The 12,715-nt window shown below is 41.6% G+C and overlaps 1 protein-coding gene across 1 annotated transcript in view; it reads left to right on the forward strand.

Moving 5' to 3' along the window:
• Positions 1–11,918, forward strand: part of LOC118336907 (F-box only protein 33) — a 15,920-nt gene extending 4,002 nt beyond the window's left edge. The window contains exons 3-6 of the mRNA XM_035673671.1: positions 562–722; positions 829–1,037; positions 1,232–1,529; positions 2,359–11,918. Coding sequence (XP_035529564.1) covers positions 562–722; positions 829–1,037; positions 1,232–1,529; positions 2,359–2,624 — 934 coding nt within the window. The 3' untranslated portion in view covers positions 2,625–11,918. The remainder of the gene's footprint in view (positions 1–561; positions 723–828; positions 1,038–1,231; positions 1,530–2,358) is intronic.
• The last annotated feature ends 797 nt before the right edge of the window (positions 11,919–12,715 follow it).

Genomic DNA, 12,715 nt, shown 5'->3' on the forward strand with positions numbered 1-12,715 from the left:
TCAGACCCATTTCTACGTACACAATCCATTGACTGTTGAGAAAAGTATACAAATCGTTGCCAATTTGGATGGCCTTTCTTTTTGTATCACAGTACTTCTCATTCATAGCAACAAGTGTGGGTTAGTTCTGCAACTCAGCGGTAGTGAGGTGGGTGGCATCACATGAAAATATGATGTCAATTCATACCTTTTATGTTTTACTTTGTAGTCTGGAGGATTTGGCACAATCTAAATTATGTTGGACTGTTTTTATGAACCTCAAATTATCCAAATAATGCCAAATATATGTGTACATTCTTATTCAAAAGCATAAAATATTTTCCTTGGCATAGTCTTTTTCGGTTACATATCTTTCTCTTTGCACAAATGTAAATGCTGGTCTTTATCCTGTTTTACTTTGTGTACATGGAATTTGAAATGGATTTGATTTGAACTGGCACAAACAGCTCTCACTGTGTCTTAAATTGGACTTGCAGGAAGTTGTAGTCAAGCCGGTAAAGTGAATTGAAGCTAATTCTCCTCATCCCTCTTTTCATTACCCTTCCCCTGTGCTCTCTGCAGAATCCAGCAGTTGTTCATGGAGTTGTTGTCCAACAGCAGGCAGCTGAGGTGGTTGTCTTGTAGCTTTATGCTGGGTCTGGTGACTCCCTGCTCATTAGCCTGCCTGTCAAATCCTTCCGCTGAGACCTTGCAGCACCTCAGTTTACTGGACCACCAGCTGGGTATGTGTGGGTGGAATCTGTTTGTATGGAACATTGACAATGCAGTTAAAAAAACCAAGCATTATATTAGTTTAAATCCATGACACATCTTCTGAATTTTCTTCAGGTCCCCTCATCTCACCGTCAGAGATGGATCGTCTATCTAATCTTCATTCTCTGGCTCTGGATTTCTCTGATTTGACATCTGAGCTTTGTGGTCTGCTGGCATCTCCACGCCGAACTCCACTGCATCGCCTCTCCCTGCTGCTCAATGGCGCCGCCCTGGAGTTCAAACCATTAGAAGGAACAGCTACAGAGGATGATTGGAAGGCTCTGGTAATGCAGCATCTTTGTCTCTCTGGCCCCCAGCCAGCTCTAATTGATTACAAGTTGTCAGTGTTGGTTGAAATGTCCTATGCCAATGAACCAACAGTTACATCCACTATTTTGTCTCATCACTGCTGCCTCCAGCTTTGAGTTAGTACAAGTCTCCATGTGTACGTCAGTCAAGTTTACCTGCTCCTCCCCAGGTTCGTGTGAGTGCCAACCTGCGAGTGTACATCATGGCCCTGGAGGTCGACAGCTCAGAGCTCCTCCGGGTCCTAAAGCCGAGCCTTCCTCTGGAGCGCCTCCACCTCGATAGTTACAGCACACTGGTGTCCGACGCCACATTGGAACTCATCTCTCAGCAGTACAACAAAACGCTGACTCACTTCCTGCTCCTGAGGGATGACCCCGACTTCCCTGACCTCAGTGTGAATCGAAACGAAGACCCGTTGGTCCTCTTGGCATGGAGATGTACTCAGCTGGCTGTATTGGTGATACATGGTGAGTTGATGATATTATGATGGCAAACACAAGCTGTTGTAGTGGTAGTGAAGCATTGTGTAAACATTGGTTCAGGCTTGATTGGTGTGATCTGAACTGCTTTAAACTGTTCTCTCAAAAGAAGCTTGGTATCTCGAGATATTTTGAGATAATCAAACCTTTATCATGGGAAAACAAAAGGTTATTTCCTCTTCTTACTTATAATGTTTATCAGAGTGCAATGCCAGTATGCTTAGATGGCATATTATAGATATAGCATTGGTTCAACATAATGGACAATGCATGGAGGATGGCATGCGGTTAATATTCATTTTCATACTGACCAAAATGAGCAAGCACAGAGTACCAAGTGTGTGAAAAGAACGTGGACCTTGCGGGGATCTGCCAGGAAATGAATAGCTTACATCTCAGATGTACATTCTGGTAACAACTCTTTTCAGGTTGATTATGAATCCTCCCTGACAGTCATGGCAGTGATATTGAATGCTGAAATCAGGTGTAATCTAATTAACCAGACACTCATTTTTGAGTTCTTCATAATTATCCCAAGATCTTGAGAAAACAAAAGTCGTTTTCTCATAAATTATCTCGTTATTTCAAGAATTTCTCGAGATAACAAGATCAGTTAACTTGTGATCTTGAGATAACGGCATTAAAAACATAATTGCAAGCATGGTCATTCTCAACCACGTGTTTTTTCTTTTATTCATTTTATTGTCGTATATTATGTCGTGTTTTGTACCCAATAAGTAGAAAGCTGTATATTCATTATTTATCCTTAATATCGACAAGATTATTCCAACCTCCCTGAACACATCTCTCGCTCTAGGTTACACTGTATGGTCCCATAACTTGGTGGCCATCTCTCGTCTGCGAGGCTCCAGTCTTCGCGTGCTTACCGTCTCTGAGGAGAGCATCGACTTCGATCCGGACCAGTCGGTGTGCATGGAGGGGGATCCGGTCCATAACCTGGTCAAAGAGGTTTCACTGGGCCTCGGCCGTGTCTGGCACCCCTGCCTGGATTCCAGCCTGGTATTGTCCGAACCCACCCAGCACTTCCACCGCGAGCTGAACGCCTTCAGCATGGGCATGTAGGCAGGGATGGCAAATCCAACTCAACACAGCTTAAACTGTGTCAAGACCAGGCCAGACCAACCAAGTCTGAGTCAACTCAGACCTCTGTACCAGGCCAAAAGCAGAGCTAAGTGAAAAACTGGATCTTAAAACAATCTATGAATTACATTTATGTGAAGTGATGTGAGCTGATTGTTTTTATTTTACTTTTATTTTTTGCATTTCTTTCACAGGGATTTTAGCACACAATCAAGGCCTACCATTTTCCAAATGATTCCCTGTTTTCTAGCGTTGCCTCTTGATTATCTAGTTAGCCAGTGACTTGGAAAAACCGATTCAGTCTTTGATATTTTAAATACTTTTTCAAATTAATACTATCCAATTAAAACTGGATATTCTAATTAAAATGTGATATTCGTTCAGTTTGAAGTCATACCAATCTGTGATCTCTGACCACAAACAAGACTTGAGTCAAGCCCATTTTTAATTTGTCCGCTAAAACAGGTCATTCTGCTGCTTCTAATGCCCTCTGGTCTGGCATGGCCCAGTCTGGTCTGGTCTTGATCAACAAGTATTCAGAGCTTGATGTCTCTCCTTCACCATAATAACCTCCAGAGCCTCTGTATGATGTAACTTTCATTTGTTTTTTGTTTTTTGTTTTGTTTTTTTATTTGACTGCTTTTCATCTCTCCCCGCTCTGTGTATAACCTTGTTTTCCTGTGTGGTGGTTCCCTTGCCTGTATAGGCTTTGTGTGTATTTAAATACAGATATATTATTATCCTGCTCAATGCTAGAACAGGACAGGCAGGCGGGTTGAGTGATGGACCAGTGGGATTTAGGGGGGGAAATGTGTGTTCCGACAAAAGCCACTGGCTTTAGTTGTGAAAGTATTTCTCTTTTCTTTTCTTTTTTTTTTTTTATCCATAGCTCTTTGTCGGTCTGTCTGTCTGTTCCACTCGCACACTAGCAAAAGTTAGGAGTTTGTAAACTAACCGATCAGTCACTTCTTCGGTAACACAACCTTAAATGCTTCTGCTACTGCTCTACTCTAAAAGAGCCCTGTGTGCACTTGTCCACTAGTTCAAGAGCCTTGCCAGCAGGGTGGGAATCTCAACTGTAATGGGGCTGACTGTGGCAGGTGCTCATCAGATTTAATGCAGCCATGTCAGTGCTATGGCACAGATGTATGACCATTGTAAAGTGAATGACTTTTCAAAGCTAAATGGTTTTGTTAAGGATTTTGAGCACCTTACCGATAGTGTTACGGAAGACATTGTTACATGCGTGCAGCCAACGCACTTCCCACACCGCTCACTTGTCGATTTCTCGGTAAACCTCACTAGTCGTTCAAATAGGGAGCGTCGTCTTCAACTAAAAGATTCAGCCCGTCACAATACAACGCCCCCCTACTCTGTTGTGTTTTGATCGGTAGTGAGCTAGTTGTAAATCTTTTGCATCTTTTTTCTATATTCAGGGTGAATATAGCTGCCTTTGCTCTCCTCCAGAGGTCAAAACTTTCTGACCAGTATCACCGGTTCCAGAGCCCTTTTTGTATGGAAATGTCAAGTCATCAAGTCAAAGAAAAGAACAGGAGTGCGTCCTAATATGAAGGGCTCTGAGATTTAAAATCTTCAGATAGTTGCACATTATTCTAAAGAGAAAATAGGTTTTCATTTCACAATACCCGTGTGTATATAATATATATCTGCGTTTTGAGAAATCTGTGACTACTTCCAAGTTCATGGTAAGGCCATGCAAAAACAACACCAGTATTCTGTAGGCACAGCTTCCTAAGGTCTTGCAGTCATGCCAGCAATTTTGTAGGCGGGAACTAGTTTTTCTCAATGGTGGTTTTCTTCTTTTGGAGTAAAACTTTTCACGATAAAGAACAGGGAAAAGAAAAAGGATGTACTGAATTTAACTTGACTCTCATTCTGTCATTCTCTTGGCCAGTCGGGTTTTTGTTATATATATTGAAGGCTTACTGTATAGCTATATTTGCCACAGAAAATGGGCATAATCATATCTTGCCACAGCTGCTGACTAAGTGAGTTTGGACATTGTAGGTTCCACTGATGGCCATGGCTGGTTATTTTTTTCCAAGAAGTGGCACCTACAGCACAACAAGGTTTGGGGTCATGTGGCGTATTTCTGTGGCAAACATTTTTCTCTCATCAGTCTCAGGTAGGCTTTTAACATCACTATGACCAGGACAGTGATGGTGACGATGTCGAGTAGGGTGTGTGAAACAATCAGTTAGTGTGAGATATTGTCCTTCTTTTTTTAGTTCCTCTTGAGTCACAGTTGCCTTGGAAACAGCCCCGTGTTTCCTGGATACAGTTGTTGTTGTTGTTATTGTTGTTATTGTTGTTATTAATGATGTTTATCTTGCCATCTGATAAACCCTTGCTCCGCTTTGGTTGGGGGGGTCAGCAAACCTAATCATACATTTGTTTTCAAAGATTAAGGTTGATAAAGACTAAAGAATGGCAAAACCAATCTGCTCATTGCACATGTTTAATATCTCCAGTAGATGTTGTGGGGGACAGACAGTGGCTGTGGAGTGGAAGAAAATCCATGCTGTCATTATAGGACCTGCTGGGCCCAATTAATGTCTGAACTGAATGTAGTCAATTTTCTGGGGTGAATTTTCTGTCTGGCACAGCGGATCTTGTCTGGATGTGCAACTGGCTTTCATTAACTAGGGTGAAGGCTTTACTTTGATCCAGTCCTAGTCATAGTCTGATTCTAATGTTTAAATATTACTAGGGGAATGCCTTTGCCCTAATAAATGAAATAAATGTTATTCAGGCTCTGTGGTAGGAAGTACAAGCATGCCATGTTCTGGGCTCAAGCCAAGCATTGCTGACCAAATATCTTGTGCTCCACGAAAACCTAGTCCTGTGTGTGTGTGTGACCTAGGCCAAGTATGGTTACATCTGAGGCTCCAGTGTTGCGACTGATGTGATATACTGGTATCTTATTATGGCATTTCCTGAGCTGAGTTGGGATTTTACCAGGAAAATCAAAGTTAGGTTGTGCTGTAGAACACCTATCTTTTGTAAGTAAATACTGTCAACTAGCCATTGTTTGGAAAGACACCCTCCCAAATGGCTCCAGCTCAGTCACTGTTGTGCATGCCATGGCACTTTAGAGGTCGCAGCAATGACATTGCAGACTGTGAATGACCATATCGAGGTCTGTCGTTTACAAGCTTGACCTGCGATTTTTCCATGGACTGATATGGAACCGGAGTTATACAGCGTGCCAGCACTTTGCTTGGTTCTGAATGAATAAGTCCTAGTGGTGGGCCTGTGGTTACCAAATGTTTGCTCATCTGTTAAGGGACCTTGATGGTTTAGCCATGATAATCTCTCTAGTAGTCCTTGGTCCATATCTCAGGATAAATGCACCCTGGTACCAAGAGTTTCTTTTAGAGGCTGCCTGTGGCTGTATATAGTGCTGTACACTCCAACACTCAGAGGGGTTAGCAATACCAACGTAACACATTCAGACCAAAATATGTTGGTTTTTATTTCATCTTCCTCCTCCTCTCCTCCAATGTTTCCTCTCATCGTGTTTTTTTTTTTTTTTTTTAGAGCTCAACTTTGCTCCTTTTATGTGAGAGGTTTAATCTGTTATAAGTGTGTACTGTGTATAGGCATCACCTGATACAGAGGGGAAAACCACAGCAGTCTACAGTAGAATGTAATTTCAACCTAGGTCATCTGAACTTAGCAAATAGATTTTTTACAAACAGCTGATTTTAAAAAGCTAATTTTACCCACTATGTGTGCTTCCTCCTCAATTTCCTGTCTTCTCAAGTCCCCACATGTTATTGGCTCCACAGTAGAAGGCAGATCTCACTGTTTGGGCAGTCCAGCTTAGCTCTTGTGGCTCGTTTCTGCCCAGAATAAAAGGAGGGGCTGTGGGTTTTCCCAGACTATGGTCAGCTAGAGCAGAATAAAAAAATGTCATTCAGCTATAATATTCCCATTTGGAAAATGTATTAAAGTGCTGTTCTAATCATGAATTCCACTCGCATACAGTTAAAAAGGTCTTCCAGTAAGGAGGCCCCAGGACAAATTATCAAATTATTAAAAGTGACGATTTATGATATAGAAATATTATAACAACATTTAGGAGACAAAAGTGCAGAGAGAAAGAGGAAAGATCTTGTAGACGATATGCATGAGAGCAAAAAGGCATTGCAAAACAATGTCTTCTTTATGATCACATCTGTTGGTTTTTGTTTCTTCACCAAAACATGCTAGTATTTTAGTGTTGTCCTAGCAAGGAGAGAAGAGGTGAGACAAAGTTCTGCCAGTAAGGCAAATTACTTCCACTCCAAGAGTCTGACAAAACATGGTCACAGTACAGCATAGCATTTACTACTGTCAGTGGGAAAATGACATATTCCTGATCCCTTTGTATCATCGGCAGTAGTTGACTATTGAGCCATCTTGTGCCTGAAAGCTTCTGGAGTCTTACTGATTTTCAAACCACTGCTCTCCCTAAGTTGTCAGCTTTGTGTTGTCTGTAGTTGTTGCTATGCTTCTTAGATCACTCTTTAGGGAAGCAGCATTAGAAGCTACAGTAGCTAGGGTTTCAGCACAGGCATGTTTTAAATTTCTCTTGGAGCGTGCCTGTATTATACGTTTTCATGTAATCTTTAAAAAGTGTATCCAGTAGAAATGTGTGAATAAGATGTTCTGAATGTGTGTGGGAACAAATTGTCAGCAGTGCAGCCATCAGATGTTTTCAGCGTGTGTGCGTTTGTGTGTGTATTTAAGGGGGGGGGGCCTCGTGTTCAGCAGTGTAGTCTTATCACTTCTACTGCAGCAGGAAACAGGAACAGAAATCGTTCGTTCTCAGGGTACAATCAGAGGGAAAGTTACAATAGCTCAGGCCTCTAGCTCACTCTTATGAGTATTAGGAGTCACTGGATCTGTTCTCCTCCCTTGATGTGTTTTAAGCTGCCAAAGACCACAGTGGAACAAACTAAACCAAGACACAAGTCTATCTGAAGTGCCCATGTACACACACACTGGCAGGAGGCTGGTCCAGTATTCTTCTCTACTCCACACCTCCTTCTAGTACTTTCTAACCTGGCATTCATTTCTTTCTTCCCCCTTAGTCCCACTCCACTCTTGGTTTCTTCCACTGAACTCTTGACTACTACCACTCCGTGTGTGTGTGTGTCCAAACTCTGCCCTTGTTATACTATGGACCATACTGTGCTGGACCAGGTAAAGTGTCGTTCTGTGGTTGGCATGAAAAGAGACCAAAGCAAACCTTATTATGCAAAGGTTTAGCCAACGTTGTGTTAGTGGCTGCACCCTATGTTCGGAAACGTAGGATTTCACACTGTATAGACTGTGTGTTACAGAAGGCACAGTTCTATCCAACAAGCAGCATCGGTGCACAACTTGTACAATGTGGCCAAATTCCTCTTTGTGAAAGGCATTCAAGGTCACACTGCATGTTGCTGAGTCATCATACAGCAAAACAAGGCCTTTCTAGTCCAGTGCAGTGTACTTCTATAGTGCGACAGAGGCTTAAGCAGAGAAGTCTGGAGTTGTATCAATATTTATAACGAAACAAAAATATAACAACTTTTTTTTCTCCATCAACTGTTTCACTGTGAGGAGTGAGTGAATGTAAAACTAAAGGCGAGGAGGACGCAGAGTTCGGTTTAATATCAAAACACGTCAGGGACTAAACACTCCCTCAGATGCTTCTAGAAGCTAGCAGGGACAACGGCCAATGTGCCTGATCTGAAACGTTGGCAAGCCCGTGGCCAAGGTCAAGTTTGATGAGAAGTGTTTAGTCCCAGGCTTTTTGGAGCTGTAATGTGATTCGCTGCTAGAGATCTGCTAGGAACAGGACATTCCACATGGGAGGTCGCTCAGGCCATCTCACTAGCAAACAGTTTACTACGTGACTGAAGTGTCTGCATGGAAATTAGACTCTATATAAATATATACTCTATTTTTTTTACTTTGTCTGTTTTTCGAAGGGATTGGGGGTAGTATTGACCAGTCACACCAGATTACCAGCTGGTCTGAGCAGAGTAGAGGTGTGATACCATTTACAAGTGGTGTGTCGCTCTTTCAAAAGGTGGACCGTATTTCTAACATGTGTTTTTGCAAGGCCAAGCTTGGCTTTCACTTGATGCGCCAGCATCCTGAGGCCATTTTGGGGCCTTTTGTGTCTGGTACACTAAAGGTCACATGTGAAAGCAATTTACACTGATTGTGCTAACATTTAAAGACTAATTACTCTGTCCATGAAATGAGTTGGTATCACCCACTGAATCAGTCTGCCAGGTTAAAGAACATCAGAGTATAGTGAGAGGAAGTGAGCATATTTAATACACACATGAATACACACAGTACATATTTACTTTGGATACACAGGGGCACATGGACTTATTAATACACCATATGCAGACAGAGGTTTGTGTATGACTATACTATACTGTGTATACACAGAGACTGATTGACACACAGCTAGCAGAGCCTTACTTTTAATGAGCTTTGCCAATACATGACAGCTTTGAAGGCTCTAGAGGGGAGATGGGGTGTCAGTTATTCAGGAGACCATTACCCGCAGTTACTGTACATTGATGTTGTTGCAGCCAGTTGGATCTGCCCTATTGACCTGTTTGTTTTTTTTTCCCTGTGCTCTTTATATGCATTCATATAGAAATCCTGGAAGATAACAGGGCCCCTGTGGCCTAATTGAATCCACAGAGCTGGCCTCTCATGTAGTCCATCTGAGACAGTGTGCTTTGATAGCTTATTAAAAGTGTTGTGATCACAGAACTTTAGATATATGTAAGGATCTGGATACGTCTGTCCTACCAGGCCCATATATAAAAAGAGTTGGGTTTGACACTTTTCTGCTAATACTTAATAGCCAATACTAATACCACTGACATGGACAGAAATGTGAGCGTGTGTTATTTTAGTACCAAAGCAGCAGACTGTGTCAGATCTGCATCAGTCTAAACACAGGCTCAGAGCCACAGGCAGACACACATCACACATGAGCAGTTTCATTTCCACTTCGATCATTGCTCAGACTCAGTGCCAGCTTGAGAGTTAATAATGTTGGCTCTCTGGGTGTTTTTGGAAAGTATACTCAATCTAGCCGTAGAAAAAAGGTAGTAAGATGGTTCTGGGCCTAAAACTTTCCCTAAAACAGATTCGGGGAACGTGTCCTGTTTCTGAAGGGATTAAAAGACAGGGTTTCCTCATCACAATGTGAGAATTCAAACACTTCCTATTTGTTGTTTGATTTTTTTTTTATTTTTTATTTTTATTTTTTTTTTATATTGTCTAAATGCTATGACCATAGACTACTATCAGTACATGCAAGACTCTGAATGGGCTCACCTAGGGCTGGACTCATGCAGGAATGTAAAGAATCTAAGTTAACATCCTATTCTATGTTTCTGTTACTTGGAGAAAAACACTGGATGTGCATTGCACTGGTATAAAATCAGTCCTGTGTAACAGATACAGATGGATGTGTATAAGGCCTGACATAATCTGGGTGATGGGGAGGTTCACACAGAGCATGGCCATTAGCAGTTAGCCACACTGAGAGCCTTAGAGGAAGATTGGATTCTCTAGTTCTAAATCTGTTTTCCAGCCAGCTAATGATGATGATCCCAGCATAACAGTCATATTAAGGGTATTATTATGTTCTTGCCACACTGAATTTCTAGAGAAGAAACAACAAAATGGCACTGATAGCATAACCTGGCCAAACTCTGTCAGTAGCTCTGGTGCATACCCTAGAGGTTGGTGTGTAGTGCCTGGCTATATCAAGAAACTGATAGATATTCATGCTCAGTGTCAGCCAACTATCTTCATTTAGATCTCAGCTACTGTGGCTCTGATGTTTCTGGCTGCTAAACAAAGTCTTTCTTGTCATGTCTGGAGAGCCAAAGCTCCTAATTAGCCAGGCAGGCAGGCCTGCTACCCAGTCCAGCCTCACAACTATGCAAGAGGAATGCATATAATCCACACTCTTCTCAGTTTGTTTCCTGTTTTTATATTTTCTTTTTCTTTTTCTCACTGTCATGCAGTAGAAATGAAGACGTAAACTAATAAGAACTTGCAATGACAATACTTGGCCTTATGATGATTTATGAAATCTTATCATTTTAGTTTTAAGATCTTTTGATTCTGGTCAGCCAGCCCAGCGACAGCAGCGGTGACGGCGGGCTCACTCTTGGTCTCTGTGAGACTGGCTAGATGGCCCCTAGTTTTATCGTGGTACGAATGTTGTGCATTTGTTTAAAATCAGGACAGTTTGCAATAACAGCAGTCTTACTAGTGGCCACAAAGGGGCACAAGCAGTGCTGACAGCGCCCGGCTGCGTCTTTAGAAAACCATAGAGGAAGAAATATAAACTATATAAATAGATATATAAACTCTCACAGTGCATATTTGTATAGGTATCAACCATGCATTACCGTGTTATACTCTTATGCAACACATGTCCGGGTTCAATTTATGAACATGAAGTATATTATGAAATCACACAGACTTTGTAAATCAGAAGCTATGTTGTTGTGTGTTTTTTGCGAAAATGGTTTTACCATCCTCAATGTTGAATATTCTGAGCGTTATGTTCCTGTGTGATTGTGTTTGTTAAAGTGAGCACATAGCAGTGGGTTTTACCTTCTTCCTGTAAGCAGGGAACCAGACGGGACCCAAAACACAGCTGGACTACATTTCAAATAACATGGAGCATATTTTAAACAAAAACTTTCAAATCTGATCTGTACACAGCTTTACAAACACCTGACTGTAGTCTCTAACTAAAATGTATCTGCATGACTCAGACAGAGTTGTATGAGCTTCAAACACACCTAAGCTGGTTTATCAACAGCATGGTTTTAGACTTGCCCTAACCAGCAAAGAAAGGTTCCAGCGCGAAAAACAGCCCCCTATTGTCCATATATAAGAGCAGTTTAGTTGAGGACTTGACTTTAATGTATGTTTGTGAAACTGCTGTTGAGTAAATTTAAGACTGAAATCATTTCCAGCTGTTTTTTTGGTTTAGTCTGCCGGGAAAGAGTCCTCTCCTGCTGAGAGGACAGATTTTATCATAAAGAACAGTGTTGATCCATGGTTCTGTTGTGGAGTAAAGGGAGGATAGATTACAAACCTCCATGTAAAACCTCTTAATTGACAGATGGAGTACACTTGAGGGGTCAACCTGCCGAATGTTGAATTGAATTAATGTTGAATGAATGCTTCTCTTCTTTTAGTCAGTGAATAAAAGCATTAAAAACAGTTGTTTGCTTCCATTGTCTTATTGTTTCTTTACCTCCCTGTTTTCAGCTTCAGCAGCATTCTGGGTAGACTGTGCTTGGATTCCCACACCTCCTAGGGTTTAAAAGATGGTGTGTTGTTTAGAGGGTTAGTTGGCATCGGTTACAAGAAGCTGGTTATTGGAGTCTTTAGGTTTTAAAGTCTTCTTCCATCTTTCAGATAGTCAGTGGATTGCTGATCATTAAGAGTTCCTACAGCTGAATAGATAGCTTAATTATTGATTCATCTGTCAATCATTTTCTCCATTAATAGATTAGTTGTTTGGTCCGGACAATGTGAAAATGTTGCTCACTGTTTCCCAAAGCCCAAGGTGACGTCCTCAAATGTCTTTAGTCCACAACCCATAGATATTAGGTTTACTGTCATAGAGGAGTTAAAGACCCAGAAAATATTCACATTAATGGACCAATCATTGCAGCTCTACAGCTTAATGGTACCGAGATGTTGAACCACAGTGGAAGCCATCTACAGTTAAACCACCGATCCAGATGACTGCCGGTTACCTCAGTCATAGTACAAGCTCACTGGTGGAGGTGAAACAAAACCGGAAGTACTGGCTGAGTGAGTCACAGACGGGTACTGCTCCAGGACTAGCTGACAAAAGGACCCAGTAGGAGTGGAGGTCTTCAGTTGCACATGACTAAAAAAGACCTTCATAGTCACCCAGCCAAGATAGATGCATTTGTTCCTTTGCTTAAATAGGCCTAATAGTCTCCAATCAGTTTTTTTGCTTTATATATCTTTATATACAGTACTTT

The sequence above is a fragment of the Morone saxatilis genome, unplaced genomic scaffold (assembly GCF_004916995.1).
Source record: "Morone saxatilis isolate NCDOM2014 unplaced genomic scaffold, NCSU_SB_2.0 Contig3, whole genome shotgun sequence".
Lineage (NCBI taxonomy): Eukaryota > Metazoa > Chordata > Actinopteri > Moronidae > Morone > Morone saxatilis.